This window comes from Nanorana parkeri, unplaced genomic scaffold (assembly GCF_000935625.1).
Source record: "Nanorana parkeri isolate BGI_ZX_2015 unplaced genomic scaffold, ASM93562v1 scaffold418, whole genome shotgun sequence".
Classification (NCBI taxonomy): Eukaryota; Metazoa; Chordata; class Amphibia; order Anura; family Dicroglossidae; genus Nanorana; species Nanorana parkeri.
Genome location: NW_017306686.1, coordinates 350516 through 366233, shown reverse-complemented (window position 1 = coordinate 366233; position 15718 = coordinate 350516). Strand labels below are relative to the sequence as shown.

Genomic DNA, 15718 nt, shown 5'->3' with positions numbered 1-15718 from the left:
CAAGAAGCTGGGCGCCGTATAATCACTCGTTTCCCGTCTTCCTGATTGTCCAGCTTCTTGACCAATCAGGAAGCCGGGCAATGAGTCATTTAGGCATTCCCTAAAGACTCATCTCTTCAGGGAAACCTATCCCACCTCAACCTAACGTTCTCATACAATTCATCCCCACACAGCTACCTCCTCATGTATCACTGGCCCCTCCTTCTTAGATTATAAGCCCTCAGGAGCAGGGCCCTCACCATCTTGTCCTGAATTGTATTGTGATTGTAATATCTTCCTTATATTATAAAGCGCTGTGCAAACTGTTGGCGCTATATAAATCCTGTATTATAATAATTACTCCTGATTGGCCAGAAAGCCGGCTCAGTGCTTCCTTGTCACTTGGTGGGAGGGAGAATGGAGATGGCTTCCTGGCTAATCAGGAAGCCGGGTTGGGAGCCATTGCACGCCACCTGGCTTCCTGGGACTTCTGGTACCAGTATTGGTGAGCACAAAAAAAAAAATATATATCGGTATTTGATACCGCAAAACCCAGTATTGATGCATCCCTAATGCAGTGGGCTGGATTGTGGGAGGAGTTATGCAAATATAAAAACATCTTTATAGATGGGTGTCAGTCTAGAGGAGTGGGTGTGCCTAGACAGGCTGTATTTGCATTCAGATCACCCCATGTGGTGCTCAGCTGAGCTTCCATGATTGAAAGAACTGAAATCCAATGAATGAAAGGGGCGGGCCAGGGACAGTCAGACTGGAGAGAAAAGCGCCTGGTGATACTGATTGTCCTCCAGTCAGGAAATAGGCGGGCTCTATCTGACTTGCTGCAGCTTCTATTGCACATTATAAGAAGCTCACAGTGTGCAGTGATATCAGAAGAAGCCATTCCAGTCCAGGAGAGGAGCCGCTACAACCGTACAAGACTGAAGGGAAGGGTGCAGGTCCGGTTTTGGGCCCATTGGTGGTGAAGCGTAAAAAGAAATGGGCTGCCACCGCGTCCTGACATGCTTATAATTGCACATGACCCTTGTTTTCTAACACAACACATGACAACCAAGCCACACATACAGTTCATTTGTCATTCAAAGTAAATGGAGCAGCAATGCATGCTACATGCGTCACCGCAATATGGAGCTGTGACTCCGGCCTGGTTCACACCTAGGAGTATTTGAGCAATTCGAAAAGCGCTTTTATCTGCCCAGCACATGAAATCCCGTGATTTTCAATGGCCCGGGTTCACACCTGAGCTGAAAAACGCAAATCGCCCAAAAAGATACAGGAGCTTCTTTGGGCAGATAAAAGCGCTTTTCCTCCCCATAGACTTCATTGGAAATGTCCCAAAACGCGCAACAGAAGCATATTGTACATTTCCGTGAGCGTTTTTGCGAGTTTATACGTGCGTTCTCCCATTGCCCACGATGGTTTATGAGCTGCCAATCAAAACGCGCATATAAATGTGCACAACGTGCATAAACGCACAGATAACCGCATGCTGCTAATGCGCGTACAAAACGCAAAAACGGTGCCGCCTGTGTGTGAACCCAGCCTAATGCAGCACATTCATTTTTCACAGCAACACCCCAAAAAATGTTCACCCATTTTGTGATGTCGGGGACACAGCCGGGGTGCACAGTGTGATGTCAGGGGGACACAGCTGGGGTGCACAATGTGATATTGGGGACACAACCGGGGTGCACAGTGTGATTTCAGGGCTACACAGTTGGGGTGCACAGTGTGATATCAGGGGGACACAGCTGGGGTGCACAGTGTGATGTCAGGGGTACACAGTTGGGGTGCACAATGTGATATCAGTGGGACACAGCTGGAGTGCAGTGTGATGTCAGGGGTACACAGTTGGGGTGCACAATGTGATATCAGTGGGACACAGCTGGAGTGCAGTGTGATGTCAGGGGTACACAGTTGGGGTGCAGTGTGATATCAGGGGGACACAGCTGGAGTGCAGTGTGATATCAGGGGGACACAGCTGGAGTGCAGTGTGATGTCAGGGGGACACAGCTGGGGTGCACAGTTTGATGTTGGTGGTACACAGTTGGGGTGCACAGTGTGATGTCAAGGGGACACAGCTGGGGTGTACAGTGTGATGTCAGGGGTACACAGCTGGGGTGTACAGTGTGATGTCAGGGGTACACAATGTGATGTCAGGGGAACACAGCTGGGGTGCAGTGTGATGTCAGGGGTACACAGTTGGGGTACACAATGTGATGTCAGGGGGACACAGCTGGGGTGCACAGTGTGATGTCAGGGGTACACAGTTGGGGTGCACAATGTGATGTCAGGTGGGCACAGTGTGATATCAGTTGGGGACACAGTTGGGGTGCTCAGTGTGATGTCAGGGAGTGCATGTTATAATATTGGGGATGCAGTCACAGGTCATGGTGCACAGTATAAAATTGGGGGTGCACAGTGTGATGTCAGGAACACAGCTGGGGGTGCACATTGTAATATTGGGGGGGTGCACAGTATGATGTTGGGGAGTGCACAATATATTGGGGTGCACAGTATGTCGGGGTGAGTGCACGGTATAATATTAGGGGTGCACAGTGTGATATTGGGGACACGGCCAGCGAGTCCCAGCGTCCCTCGTTTCGGGAGGTGCCGCCTCTCTCCACTAGAAGCGGCTCGCCGGCTCCCCCTCGCCAGGCCGCATTTTCCCCGGGCTCCGCTAGGTGTCGCACTCCTGCAGCCGGAAGTGCTGTCAGCGTGGAGGGGGCTTCCGGCCAGTGTGCAGCGGCCTGACTCCCCAAGGAGGATCTGGCGGATAGCGGCTGCCAGAGAGGTGAGATTCCCGGGGGAACATGCACTTCCTGTCCTCACCGCTCCCCACAACACCGACCGTACTGTGCCATGCTGTGCAGTGATGATGTGCACCTTTAGTATGGCTGCCCCATGCAGTGGCGGTGTACACCTGCAGTGTTGCTCCCCTATGCAGTGGCGGTGTACACCTCCAGTGTGGCTGTCTTGCGCAGTAGCAGTGTTTACCTCGAGTTTGACTGCCCCGGTGGTGGTGTGCACCTCCAGTGTTGCTTCCCAATACAGTGGCAGTGTACACCTACAATGTGGCAGCACTAAGTAGTGGCGGTGTGCACCTCCAGTGTGGCTGTCCTATACAGTGGCGGTGTGCACCTCCAGTGTGGCCGTCCTATACAGTGGCGATGTGCACCTCCAGTGTGGCCGTCCTATACAGTGGCGATGTGCACCTCCAGTGTGGCCGTCCTATACAGTGGCGATGTGCACCTCCAGTGTGGCCGTCCTATACAGTGGCGATGTGCACCTCCAGTGTGGCCGTCCTATACAGTGGCGATGTGCACCTCCAGTGTGGCCGTCCTATACAGTGGCGATGTGCACCTCCAGTGTGGCCGTCCTATACAGTGGCGATGTGCACCTCCAGTGTGGCCGTCCTATACAGTGGCGATGTGCACCTCCAGTGTGGCCGTCCTATACAGTGGCGATGTGCACCTCCAGTGTGGCCGTCCTATACAGTGGCGATGTGCACCTCCAGTGTGGCCGTCCTATACAGTGGCGATGTGCACCTCCAGTGTGGCCGTCCTATACAGTGGCGATGTGCACCTCCAGTGTGGCCGTCCTATACAGTGGCGATGTGCACCTCCAGTGTGGCCGTCCTATACAGTGGCGATGTGCACCTCCAGTGTGGCCGTCCTATACAGTGGCGATGTGCACCTCCAGTGTGGCCGTCCTATACAGTGGCGATGTGCACCTCCAGTGTGGCCGTCCTATACAGTGGCGATGTGCACCTCCAGTGTGGCCGTCCTATACAGTGGCGATGTGCACCTCCAGTGTGGCCGTCCTATACAGTGGCGATGTGCACCTCCAGTGTGGCCGTCCTATACAGTGGCGATGTGCACCTCCAGTGTGGCCGTCCTATACAGTGGCGATGTGCACCTCCAGTGTGGCCGTCCTATACAGTGGCGATGTGCACCTCCAGTGTGGCCGTCCTATACAGTGGCGATGTGCACCTCCAGTGTGGCCGTCCTATACAGTGGCGATGTGCACCTCCAGTGTGGCCGTCCTATACAGTGGCGATGTGCACCTCCAGTGTGGCCGTCCTATACAGTGGCGATGTGCACCTCCAGTGTGGCCGTCCTATACAGTGGCGATGTGCACCTCCAGTGTGGCCGTCCTATACAGTGGCGATGTGCACCTCCAGTGTGGCCGTCCTATACAGTGGCGATGTGCACCTCCAGTGTGGCCGTCCTATACAGTGGCGATGTGCACCTCCAGTGTGGCCGTCCTATACAGTGGCGATGTGCACCTCCAGTGTGGCCGTCCTATACAGTGGCGATGTGCACCTCCAGTGTGGCCGTCCTATACAGTGGCGATGTGCACCTCCAGTGTGGCCGTCCTATACAGTGGCGATGTGCACCTCCAGTGTGGCCGTCCTATACAGTGGCGATGTGCACCTCCAGTGTGGCCGTCCTATACAGTGGCGATGTGCACCTCCAGTGTGGCCGTCCTATACAGTGGCGATGTGCACCTCCAGTGTGGCCGTCCTATACAGTGGCGATGTGCACCTCCAGTGTGGCCGTCCTATACAGTGGCGATGTGCACCTCCAGTGTGGCCGTCCTATACAGTGGCGATGTGCACCTCCAGTGTGGCCGTCCTATACAGTGGCGATGTGCACCTCCAGTGTGGCCGTCCTATACAGTGGCGATGTGCACCTCCAGTGTGGCCGTCCTATACAGTGGCGATGTGCACCTCCAGTGTGGCCGTCCTATACAGTGGCGATGTGCACCTCCAGTGTGGCCGTCCTATACAGTGGCGATGTGCACCTCCAGTGTGGCCGTCCTATACAGTGGCGATGTGCACCTCCAGTGTGGCCGTCCTATACAGTGGCGATGTGAACCTCCCTCTCCCTGTGTATTGCACACTGTAGTGCTCCCTCTCTGTATTGCACACTGTAGTGCTCTCTCCAGTGTCTTATACAGTGGCGGTGTGCACCTCCAGTGTGGCCGTCCTATACAGTGGCGATGTGCACCTCCAGTGTGGCTGTCCTATACAGTGGCGGTGTGCACCTCCAGTGTTGCTTCCCAATACAGTGGCAGTGTACACCTACAATGTGGCAGCACTAAGTAGTGGCGGTGTGCACCTCCAGTGTGACTGTCCTATACAGTGGCGGTGTGCACCTCCAGTGTGGCTGCCCTATACAGTGGCGGTGTGCACCTCCAGTGTGGCCGCCCTATACAGTGGCGGTGTGCACCTCCAGTGTGGCCGCCCTATACAGTGGCGGTGTGCACCTCCCTCTCCCTGTGTATTGCACACTGCAAATCTCTCCCTGTGTATTGCACACTGTAGTGCTCTCTCCCTGTGTATTGCACACTGTAGTGCTCTCTCTCTGTATTGCACACTGTATTGCGCTCTCTGTATTGCACACTCGCTCTCTATATTGCACACTGTATTGCGCTCTCTCTCTGTATTGCACACTCGCTCTCTGTATTGCACACTGTATTGCACACTCTCTCTCTGTATTGCACACTCTCTCTCTGTATTGCACACTCTCTCTCTGTATTGCACACTCTCTCTCTGTATTGCACACTGCTTCGCTCTCTGTGTGTTCTGCGGCTCTGTCGGCATTGTTGATATTCTCCCGCCCGCTCACGTGTTGGAGGCTCGAGCAGGTGAAGCCCCGCCCCGCGAGGGGGAGTGGTTCGCCTAGAGAGGAAGGCAGCAGGTCTGGCGTGTGTGGTTCTCCGTCCGAAGGGCGGGTCGGAGAGACACGCCCCCTACTCGTTGATGGGCTTGTTGTTGCTAGGTGCGCGCGCCGCCGCCGCCAGCTCTCGCGAGGGCGCGTACATCTCGCGGGAATGTGCAGGGAGACATGTCCGGGGAGTGAGGCGAGGTGAGAGCGGGACCGGGATGATGAGCAGGAGGAGGGAGGGGCGCGGTGGTTGCGCACTGTGGGCGGGGGGAGTGTGTGCGCTGCCTGACGGGTCATGCGAGGGACGCGACCTGACGGGTGTGTGGAAGCAGGAGCTGGGGGCGTGGTTTCTGCAGGCTGTGGGAGGGACTTGTTGGCCTCCACATGAGGGTGTGTGTGGTGTTGCTGAAAAGTTGGGTCTTGAGCCTGGAGACGGAGGAGACTGTCGTTACCAGTAAGGGAGGAGTTCTGTGTTTGGGCTTCATGGTGGGAACGGTATATACCCATTGGGGGAGTGTCTACGGTTAGGGGAGGGCCTATGGGTGGTATGTGTTTGGGTATACTGGGTATGGGGATGTGTTTGGGTATACTGGGGATGTGTTGGGTATACTGGGTATGGGGATGTGTTGGGTATACTGGGTATGGGGGATGTGTTGGGTATACTGGGTATGGGGATGTGTTTGGGTATACTGGGTATGGGGATGTGTTTGGGTATACTGGGGATGTGTTTGGGTATACTGGGTATGGGGATGTGTTGTGTATACTGGGTATGGGGATGTGTTGGGTATGGGGATGTGTTGGGTATACTGGGTATGGGGATGTGTTGGGTATGGGGATGTGTTGGGTATGGGGATGTGTTGGGTATACTGAATATGGGGATGTGTTTGGGTGTACAAGGTGTTGGGTATACTGAGTATGGGGATATGTGTGAGGTGTTGGGGATACTTGAAATAGATCAATGTGTTGGTGCAGGAGGTGTTGAGGAATACTAAGGTTTTTAGGGATTGTGTTGGTGTGTGTGGTGTTGGGTGCACTGGGTATGTGGTGATGTATGGGTGTACGAGGTGTTGGCTGTACTGAATCTGGGGTGAGGTGTTGGGGATACAGGGAATGAATGAGGTAGTATGTGGGTGTGCAAGGTGTTGTATATTGGGTGATGTGCGGGGTGTTGGGGATATTGGGAATGGGGTGCTGAATGGGTGTGCAAGGTGTTGTATATTGGGTGATGTGCGGGGTGTTGGGGATATTGGGAATGTGGTGCTGTATGGGTGTGCGAGGTGTTGTATATGGGGTGATGTGCAGGGTGTTGGGGATATTGGGAATGGGGTGCTGAATGGGTGTGCAAGGTGTTGTATATTGGGTGATGTGCGGGGTGTTGGGGATATTGGGAATGGGGTGATGTATGGGTGTGCGAGGTGTTGTATATGGGGTGATGTGCGGGGTGTTGGGGATATTGGGAATGGGGTGCTGTATGGGTGTGCGAGGTGTTGTATATGGGGTGATGTGCGGGGTGTTGGGGATATTGGGAATGGGGTGCTGTATGGGTGTGCGAGGTGTTGTATATGGGGTGATGTGCGAGGTGTTGGGGATATTGGGAATGGGGTGATGAATGGGTGTGCGAGGTGTTGTATATGGGGTGATGTGCGGGGTGTTGGGGGTATTGGGAACGGGGTGATGTATGGGTGTGCGAGGTGTTGTATATGGGGTGATGTGCGGGATGTTGGGGGTATTGGGAACATGGTGATGTATGGGTGTGCGAGGTGTTGTATATGGGGTGATGTGCGGGGTGTTGGCGGTGATGTATGGGTGTGCGATGTGTTGTATATGGGGTGATGTGCGGGTGTTGGGGGTGATGTATGGGTGTGCGAGGTGTTGGCATATTGTTGTTGTTCTCACTGCCACTAAATCTCTGCTGGCACACACTGTGTATTTGGGTTTACTTCTATCGGGTGGGTTGGGTTGGACGTGTGGTACGCAGGGTATGAAAGCGATCTCCTTTGTTTGTAATGAGACATTTTCTGTAAATACACCGGCATGTCCAGGACGCGGCCCGCTGTAAACTCAGAACTTTGTGTACTGATTATCACCCCTAGAACACTGCCACAACTTTCAGCTGTTGCTGGAGGACCAGTCGGTTCTGTGGATGTTTGAGGTATGGCGGGTCATGTTCTATGCTTTGGGTTGCCAAAACATGGACTCTGAAAGCGTTTTTTCTTTCAAACTACATCTAAAGACAAAACATTTCTGTAAGAATAGGACATGGTTAGGCGTCAAGAAGCCGCGAGGCAGGTCATGAGGTGCCGCCCGACTTCCTGATTGATTCGGAAGCTAGGTTGGCTACCAACAAGTGCAGCTGGCTTCCTAGCCAATCGGGAAGGTGGACGGCACGTCATGACCCGCCTCCCGGCTTCCTGATTGACTAGGAAGCCGGCTTCACTTCTTCGTAGGCAGCCTTGCTTCCTGACAAATCAGGGAGGAGGATCATTACATGCCGCCTGGCTTCCTGATTGGTTAGGAAGCCAGGCTGCCTAGCAACTAGTGAAGCCGGCTTCCTAGCCAGTCATAACCCACCTCCTGGCTTCCTGATTGGAAAGGAAGCCAGCTCCATGCTCCCTCAGCACTGACATCTCCCTCTGACCGGAATTTCCGATATCGGAGGTAGGTATTGGAGCATTTGGATGAGTACTTGCCCAAATACTTGGTATCGGCACCAATACTAGTATCGGTGCATCCCTAGTCACCTGGACAAATATTGATGGTAAGCCTTCCCAGCAGGAGCACAGGCAGCAGTAATCCTGAGAGGAAAGTCAACACTTCTGCAATATGCAAAAAGGTTTTGGTATTGATACCTTTTAGGGCCTTGATCATACCGGCGACAAAAGGAAATACTCGCCACATGTTCCCGGGCACGGCTGAGCACTTCAGCACTGAAAGGCTGTATTGCCAGATGGCTCGGCACAAACAATCTCCTAGTGCAATGCTCTCATAAAATTACCCAAAACATTGTAACCTCTGACCTGTCAAATACTGCGACCTCCTCTTCGTCCATTGCTTCTCTAGCTGGTTTCAAATGCCAGGATTATGTTAAATAGCTAAAAGGGGCATCACTCCAAATCATTTGGGCAATGGATGAAGACATCATTAGGCACCAGTCCTTAGGGCCTCGGATGAGGAATCTGTAAATTCCAGCCATGGATACCAATATGGAACAGCACATACATGAAAAGCACACCAATTAACTTAGCCATTCCCAGTCCTTTGTGGGTCCTTTCTCTTGGGAGGTCTTCTATAGCTTAGAAAATGATAGATGTTGAAATAGCTAAATACAGGCAGGAATGTGACATTAATGTGCTGCATAGTTGCTCGGATAACTGGACACACAAGGAGCTTTGCTTGTAGAGTACCGTATGTCTGCAAAAATGCAGTTTTCCCATCTGTTCCTTTCATCAAGTTTTTAACTCGCCTCTTCTGCAGATGTGATGCCCAGTCCTGTCTGCTTTGGGGCAAAGCAAAATGTGCCCACAGCGGCAGGCCTGGCATCTTATACATGCATCAGGCCAACCATGGGCCGGTTAATCTGTTCAAGATGGTGGGGTTTTTTTTAATGCCCATGCTTGGTGCACATGTGACTTTTTATAAGACCAAAAGGTCACTGGTGTATGTTAATGGGGCAGGCCGGGCAGTAAATAGATGGTCCAGACTGTACTCTAGGCATATCTAGTAAAATTGCTGAGAGTGGCAGGAATGAATTGTGGAGCTTTTCTGAAATTGATGCTATCCTACAGATTTGGGATGTACCAATACTAGTATCGGTGCCGATGCCGAGTATTTGGTTGAGTACTTGTACTCGTCCAAATGCTCTGATGCCTAGCCCGATACATCCAGTTTCAGGAAGCCGGGCAGCGCGTCATTACACGCTGCACGGCTTCCTGATTGGCCAGGAAGGCGGCTCCATGCTCTCTCCTCACTTGTGTAATGACTCGCCACCTGGCTTCCTGATTATACGGGAAGCCGTCCCCATGCTCCCTTGTCACCTCATGATGAGGGAGCATGGAGCCAGCTTCCCGGCCAATCAGGAAGCCAGGCGCCGCTTCATTACACGGCACCCGGCTTCCTTATTGGCCAGAAAGCCAGCTCCATGCTTTCTCGTCAGCTGGTGACTAGAAGCATGGCGACTTCTTCCCGGCTAATCAGGAAGCCTGGTGGCGAGTCATTACACACCGCCTGGCTTCCTGAGTGGGACTTCCGGTATTCGGTATCGCGAGTACCGGAAAAAAAATATCGGTACTCGATACCGAAATACCGGTATTGGTGCATCCCTACTACAGTTGCTACCTCCTCCCGCCCATATTTGAGGTGAGATCTAAAATACAAGAAATTGAGCTGACAATGTTGCACATTATAGAGTGAAGCTTCAGGTCTCTGCTGCCTTCATATATGGAGGGGGCTGCACTCCACTCCGTTTGTATTTTGGGAGGCCAGTGCTTCCCCTGGGCTATAAACGCAGGTTTGCCTGTAGAAATTGACTTGCTAAATATTACAGCACAAATTACTGTATGTCTCGCATTGGCTGATAACGTCTCCGTTGTTTTTTCAGGGTTCCCAATGAGAGGATCATGTCGATCTCACGATTTGGGTGATCCATAGTATGGCTGCTTCCCGTTCGACGCGCGTCACAAGATCTACCGTAGGATTAAACGGATTAGATGAGAACTTCTGTGGCCGCACCCTGAGAAACCGCAGCATCGCTCACCCGGACGAGGTCATTCCCCCGGCGCTCTTGAGATCTAGGTTCCCTAAGAAAAGGCCGGAGCCTGCCCAGATCCAAAAGGGAAGCCTCGGCAAGGGCGGCGAAGTCAAACAGCCAGGCCCCCGGGAGCCTTGGGTAAGCCCAAGGAAGAGAGGTCTGTCCATTTCGGAAAAAGACGGTTGCGACAAAGACATTGTGGAAAACAGCGACAAGAAATCGTCGGGAGCTTTGTCGCCTGTGTTGAAGAAAATTAAGCGTTACCTTCGTTCTGAGGAACCCAGCAGTCCGGAGGAAGAAGTGCCCGGGTCATTTCACAAGGAGCCCTCGGGAAGGAGGAACTCTGAGTCTGACCATGAAACAGACACAGCCCGTTCTAAACAAGCTAATCGATATATTTTACTGGATGATAGTAACCAAAGGGAGATCAAAACGGACCCGGATTCCGAGGAGATTGTAAAGAAATCCTTACCTGATGGGGACGTGTTTAACCATCAGATTGTTAACGGTATTGACAACAACGAGACTGCTGCTGTAAACTGTAATAACTGTCCTTCAGACGGGAGTGTCAAACAGAATAATGCTAGTACGGTCACCTCCCCGAAGGAGCTGAACTTATCGGAGAACGGGAGTTCGCTGACTCCCCGCTGCACACCCGCTAACAGCGAGACGGACAGTCTTTCAGACCATAATGTGCCTTGCACGCACTCCGAGGAACAGGCAGGCAAACAGGACCATGAATTAAACAACTGCCTACCTATCGATCACGTCAATCAGACCAATGAATCGGCAGGCGTTTCCTGCGCCGATGCCCTGCTGATGATACGGGATTCTGAGGAGGAACTCGACGTTGTAGGCGATGGCGTTTCCAAGGAACAAGCTGCTCACTCCTCAAACAGCGTACCCAACCCCAATCAGGACAAGCCTGTATGCGGCGAGGATTTTCCCATGTCCGAGGTGGCGAAGGGCTCCTCGCTCGAGCTGTGCTCCTCCGACACCCAAGAACATAGATATACCTTAAGAACTTCCCCGAGGAAGGTCGTATCTGTCAAAGACAGCTCATCCAAAAATGCCTCTCCGTGCGGGGAGAACGGACAGGCCGAGGAGAGTTCCAACGAGGGTAGCAGTAGACTTTCCTCTGCCGTTAACGGATCCGTCGCCACCGCCGACGAGGCGGCTCCGAGCGACAAAAAGCAGACGTGTCCCTCTGCAAAGTGTTCGCAGGATAAGCCGGCTGCCCGCGCCTCCTCCAGCACGGGGTACGCGGCGCTTCCCGCCAAAGAGAGCGGCAGCGTGCAACCTGCAGAGGAGGAAGAGGACGAGCCCGACGTGTACTTCTTTGAGTCCGATCACGTGGCTTTGAAACACAACAAAGAGTATGTGTAACCATGGTAACCTTGATTTCTGCTATTCACTTCTGTGTTCATTGTCTCTTTTGAGCCAAAGGTTCGTTGCATGTTTACAAATGTAGATGTCACTTAACAGCCGAGCTCTGCAACCGATCCAGACACTTGGCAGATTATGTTTTCTAAAGGTCACATCATTTTTGACAAATATACAGGCGCCCAGACAGATTCTAGGTAATAGTTCATCAGAATGTGAACACGCTGCCCTGCTCCCGTCGCAGAAGTTTACGGCTTGCCTTTAATTCCCTTGCGAGTCTGGACACTGTGCAGTGTGACACTTGGTACCTTTCCATACCGACCCATAGTTGTCTAACGTTGCCAAGAGTTCAGATTAAACCTGGGATCACCTTCTGGCTTATGTGATAATGCAGCCGAAGCAGAAGCAAGTAGATTCAGGCAGGAAGTGGCTGAAAGGGGCTGGAGGATATCAGCAGGATGGGGAAAAAGTGTTGTATGAAAGAATAATGACTGTTGTTTATGATGCACAGTGCTTCCTAACAGTGAAAGTCATCCAGTTAGGGTTTCCATCCACTTTATTGGGAATAATCTTATGAGTGTTCATGTTTTTCAAACCTTATTACTGTATAAAGTGTTCACTGTATGTGTGCAGCATAGGGACCGTCATATTTGCTCATTTCATAAGCAGGCTCTGCTTCCAAGTTGTTCCTTGCTGAACTTATCGTGCACCAGTTGTACCAAGGAGGGTTTAGATTTAGGCCAGCCAAGGGGATGACAGTCCTGTTGCAGCCATCTCCTCCTGAGCCTGCTCTTCAGAACAGCAACTGTTACAGCAATGTGGTCAGGAGCGGAAGAGTAGGCTCAGGAGGAGATGGCTGCAGCAGGAACATCATAAAGTGCCCGCCATCCTTTCTCAGCACACAGACAGCTGGAGAAGGGAGGTCAGGGAGCCAGTGGAGGAAGGCTGCAGGGGGATCAGGGAACTGGAGGATGAAGGCTGCAGGGTGTCAGGAAGTTGGAGGAGAGAGGCTTCAGGGGGGGTCAGGGATTTGGAGTAGGGAGGCTGTAGGGCGGTCAGGAAGTTGGAGGAGGGAGGCTGCAGGGGGGTCAGGAAGTTGGAGAGGGAGGCTACAGTGGGGTCATGAAGCCTGGAGAGGGAGGCTGCAGGGGGAACAATGAAACCTGGTGAGTGACATTGTAACGGGATCAGAAAGTTTGGTGAGGGAGGTTGCAGGGGTGTCGAGGAGCCTGGGAAGGGAGGCTGCAAGGGGATCAGGGAGCCAGGGCAGGGAAGCTGCAGCGGCGGAAGGCTTCAGGGATGGCCACAGTCTGCGGGGGGGTAGTTATGAAACATTGCTTTGACTCGCTCCCAGTCACCACAGATCCCTCCTACCAACTTTGCAAGCCACTAAGTGCTAATTGGGAAAAAGAAAAAAACAGATGATTAAGATGCTGTCCTCTACTCAACTTGTGGATATAAATGTGGCCCTTGACAGCACTAGTCTATGAAAAGGAAAACAGACTGTGCCTTATCTAATGATATGAAACCGCCATTGTGCCCCATGTACCCGGAGACCATGTAGGCTGTCTAAGCTATAAATAACATTCAGTTTATTTTTTTTCAGAAAGAGGTATTTTTTTTAGTAATTTATTAATGTTGACCTGTGTATAATGGATTCCTGGATCTCTGGCTATTTCTACTTCTTAGCCCCCCACCTTTCTAGAGCACCCATTTTTATATTTTTAATTTGCCTGCTTCCGACAAAAACGTTTGAAGACTGGATGATGTCATCGCCTGGCTTCCAGCAGTGCGGTCAGTAGGTGTCTGCACGGCACCCAGCTAGGCGTTTAGTGGGGCGTTATTGTGACCAGTCACTGAGTGCACTGATATCCAGCTGGGGGCCGGTCTCCTCAACAGGAAATGCTCCCTCAAGCACAGCGATTCCTGATAAATATCGGGCAGAAAAGACCCCAGGACACCTCACAGAACAAACTAGGGTGCTTGCTTCAGTTTAAAAAAAGAGAAAACATCTGAGAGCAGCTTTACTAAAAAGTCCTCTCTAAATCTACACCCCGTCGGGGGGGCAGTAGAAGGAGCTTTTGTAGTGAATCATATGGGTCAGGAGGAATCCTCTCAGCCTGGAGGAGTTGCAGTAAATTCACCCTGGCTTGGCACAAAGCTTTCCCTGTGAATATATATTGATCGCAGGCAGAGCTCATTGATTTTTCAGCAAAGCTCTGGAAACTTTGAACTTCTTTAAAGATGTACAGATGCCTCAGAGCTGACAGGTGATCCCTTTGTTATCCTTAGAAGAGTTTGCTGTTAATCTAGCTGCAGCCCTCACGACGTCTATAGCTCACGTCTTTTTTGTGCCGCAGTGTCTATTATGGGTGTGATTAGCAGCCGAGAAACGAGCAGAACATCCGCGGAATGGAATTGGTGACTATTGTGCCTACGCCGTCCGCGCTGCCACTTGCAGAATAAGGCTGCGGAAAGCGTATCTGAACCCAAGAACACAAATGTCATATATTGTACAGGTTCGATGTCCTTAGATATGGTCATTGCATTGCTTTTCTTTAGGGATGCACCAAAATGAAAACAAAATTACAAACGGAAAATAACTTATTTTTACAACCTTTTATAAAAATGTTAACTATTTTATTTTTATTATTATTTTTACTTAACTGTTGGGGGCTCAGGGGTAATATCAGCGGTCGAAACAGACCCCTGATATAGCCCTTGTGAAATAGAAAAAGAAATTGAAGACGCCAGGTCCTCCAGAGAGCGCAGAGTCCTCCTGAGAGCCCTCAGACTCTTTTTCTGCAGCCCCTGTTATAAATGAATAGGAAGCCTCTATACGGAGTGCTCCTGTCCATATTCATGAACTGAGGAGTTAATATGTCCACAATCAGGAATAAACAGTAAACAGGAAGTGATGTGGAGCACTTCCTGTTCATTCATAACTGGAGACACAGTAAGCTTACTATGTCCTCAGTTAGGTACAAACACTGAGCAATCGGTAATGATCGCTGAGTGTTTGTACTCCGCTCTCCGTTCTGTCATAGACCCCATCTCTCCTCCCGCTTGGCCTCCTGACAGCTTCTCTCCTGCTTGTTGGCCCTGACAGCTGGATTGGCTCTGTTTCCCCTCTGGACCCCACTGCCTCTGCCGACAAAGAGAGGGGAGAGCAGCGTGGGTCGGAGGGGACACAGACCAGTGCCCAGCAGGGAGGAGAGAAGCTGGGGATGCACCACATTTTTGGCTGTATTGGTACTTCGGCATTTTGCCCATAATACCATTTTCGGCCGAGATGTTTTGGTGCATCCCTAGTTTTCGTTTTTCCGAACATCTTCGGCAGGTACAGAAAATCCCTGTTAATTCTGCTAGAAATCCAGAGTCCGTGTCACTTCCTGTGAGCTTAAAAGAAACCATCAATCCACCATGTAATGGAAATAAAGGCAGACGTGTTTGAAGTCCAGCCTGTGTTCCAGCCATGGCTGCCACCATAAATTGTGTTGTAAAAAAGCGTAGAAATGACGGGACAGGAAGTGCGCTATCTGCAGGATTACCAGGTGAAAATAAAGGGGGAGAAAGCCTGAAAAAAAAAAGAGAACAAATGCAGCCACCAAATCTAGGGACTGATGAGTTGTCATATAATCGTTTATGGGGGTTTAGATACGCTTAAATGTTTTGAGGTTTTCAGCACCAGGGACATGGCCTATATCTAATGAAGTGTGCCCCATGCTCTGCTCTAGAAATTTCCACTCCATTGCCGCTTACAGCGCTGATCTCAAAAGGGAGGTTTTGGGAGTTTTTAATTGCGTTTCAGCACTGAACAAACAAACCTGAATGGAAACCGCACTGATCAGCGCGGCAAAAATAGTGCAGGAAGCCGTTCGGGCGGGGAGCAGTTCCGATCGCGCGGGCCCGCGCAGTG

The 15718-nt window shown here is 51.6% G+C and overlaps 1 protein-coding gene across 2 annotated transcripts in view; it reads left to right on the top strand.

Moving 5' to 3' along the window:
- Positions 1-2704: 2704 nt before the first annotated feature.
- Positions 2705-15718, top strand: part of ZZZ3 (zinc finger ZZ-type containing 3) — a 34247-nt gene continuing 21233 nt past the window's right edge. Inside the window, exons 1-2 of one of the 2 annotated variants that reach the window (XM_018559880.1) lie at positions 2705-2791; positions 10267-11792. In XM_018559880.1, coding sequence (XP_018415382.1) covers positions 10318-11792 — 1475 coding nt within the window. In that variant the 5' untranslated portion in view covers positions 2705-2791; positions 10267-10317. Of the gene's footprint in view, positions 2792-5753; positions 5871-10266; positions 11793-15718 lie in introns of those variants that run through there. The other variant, XM_018559881.1, reaches the window with a different exon arrangement.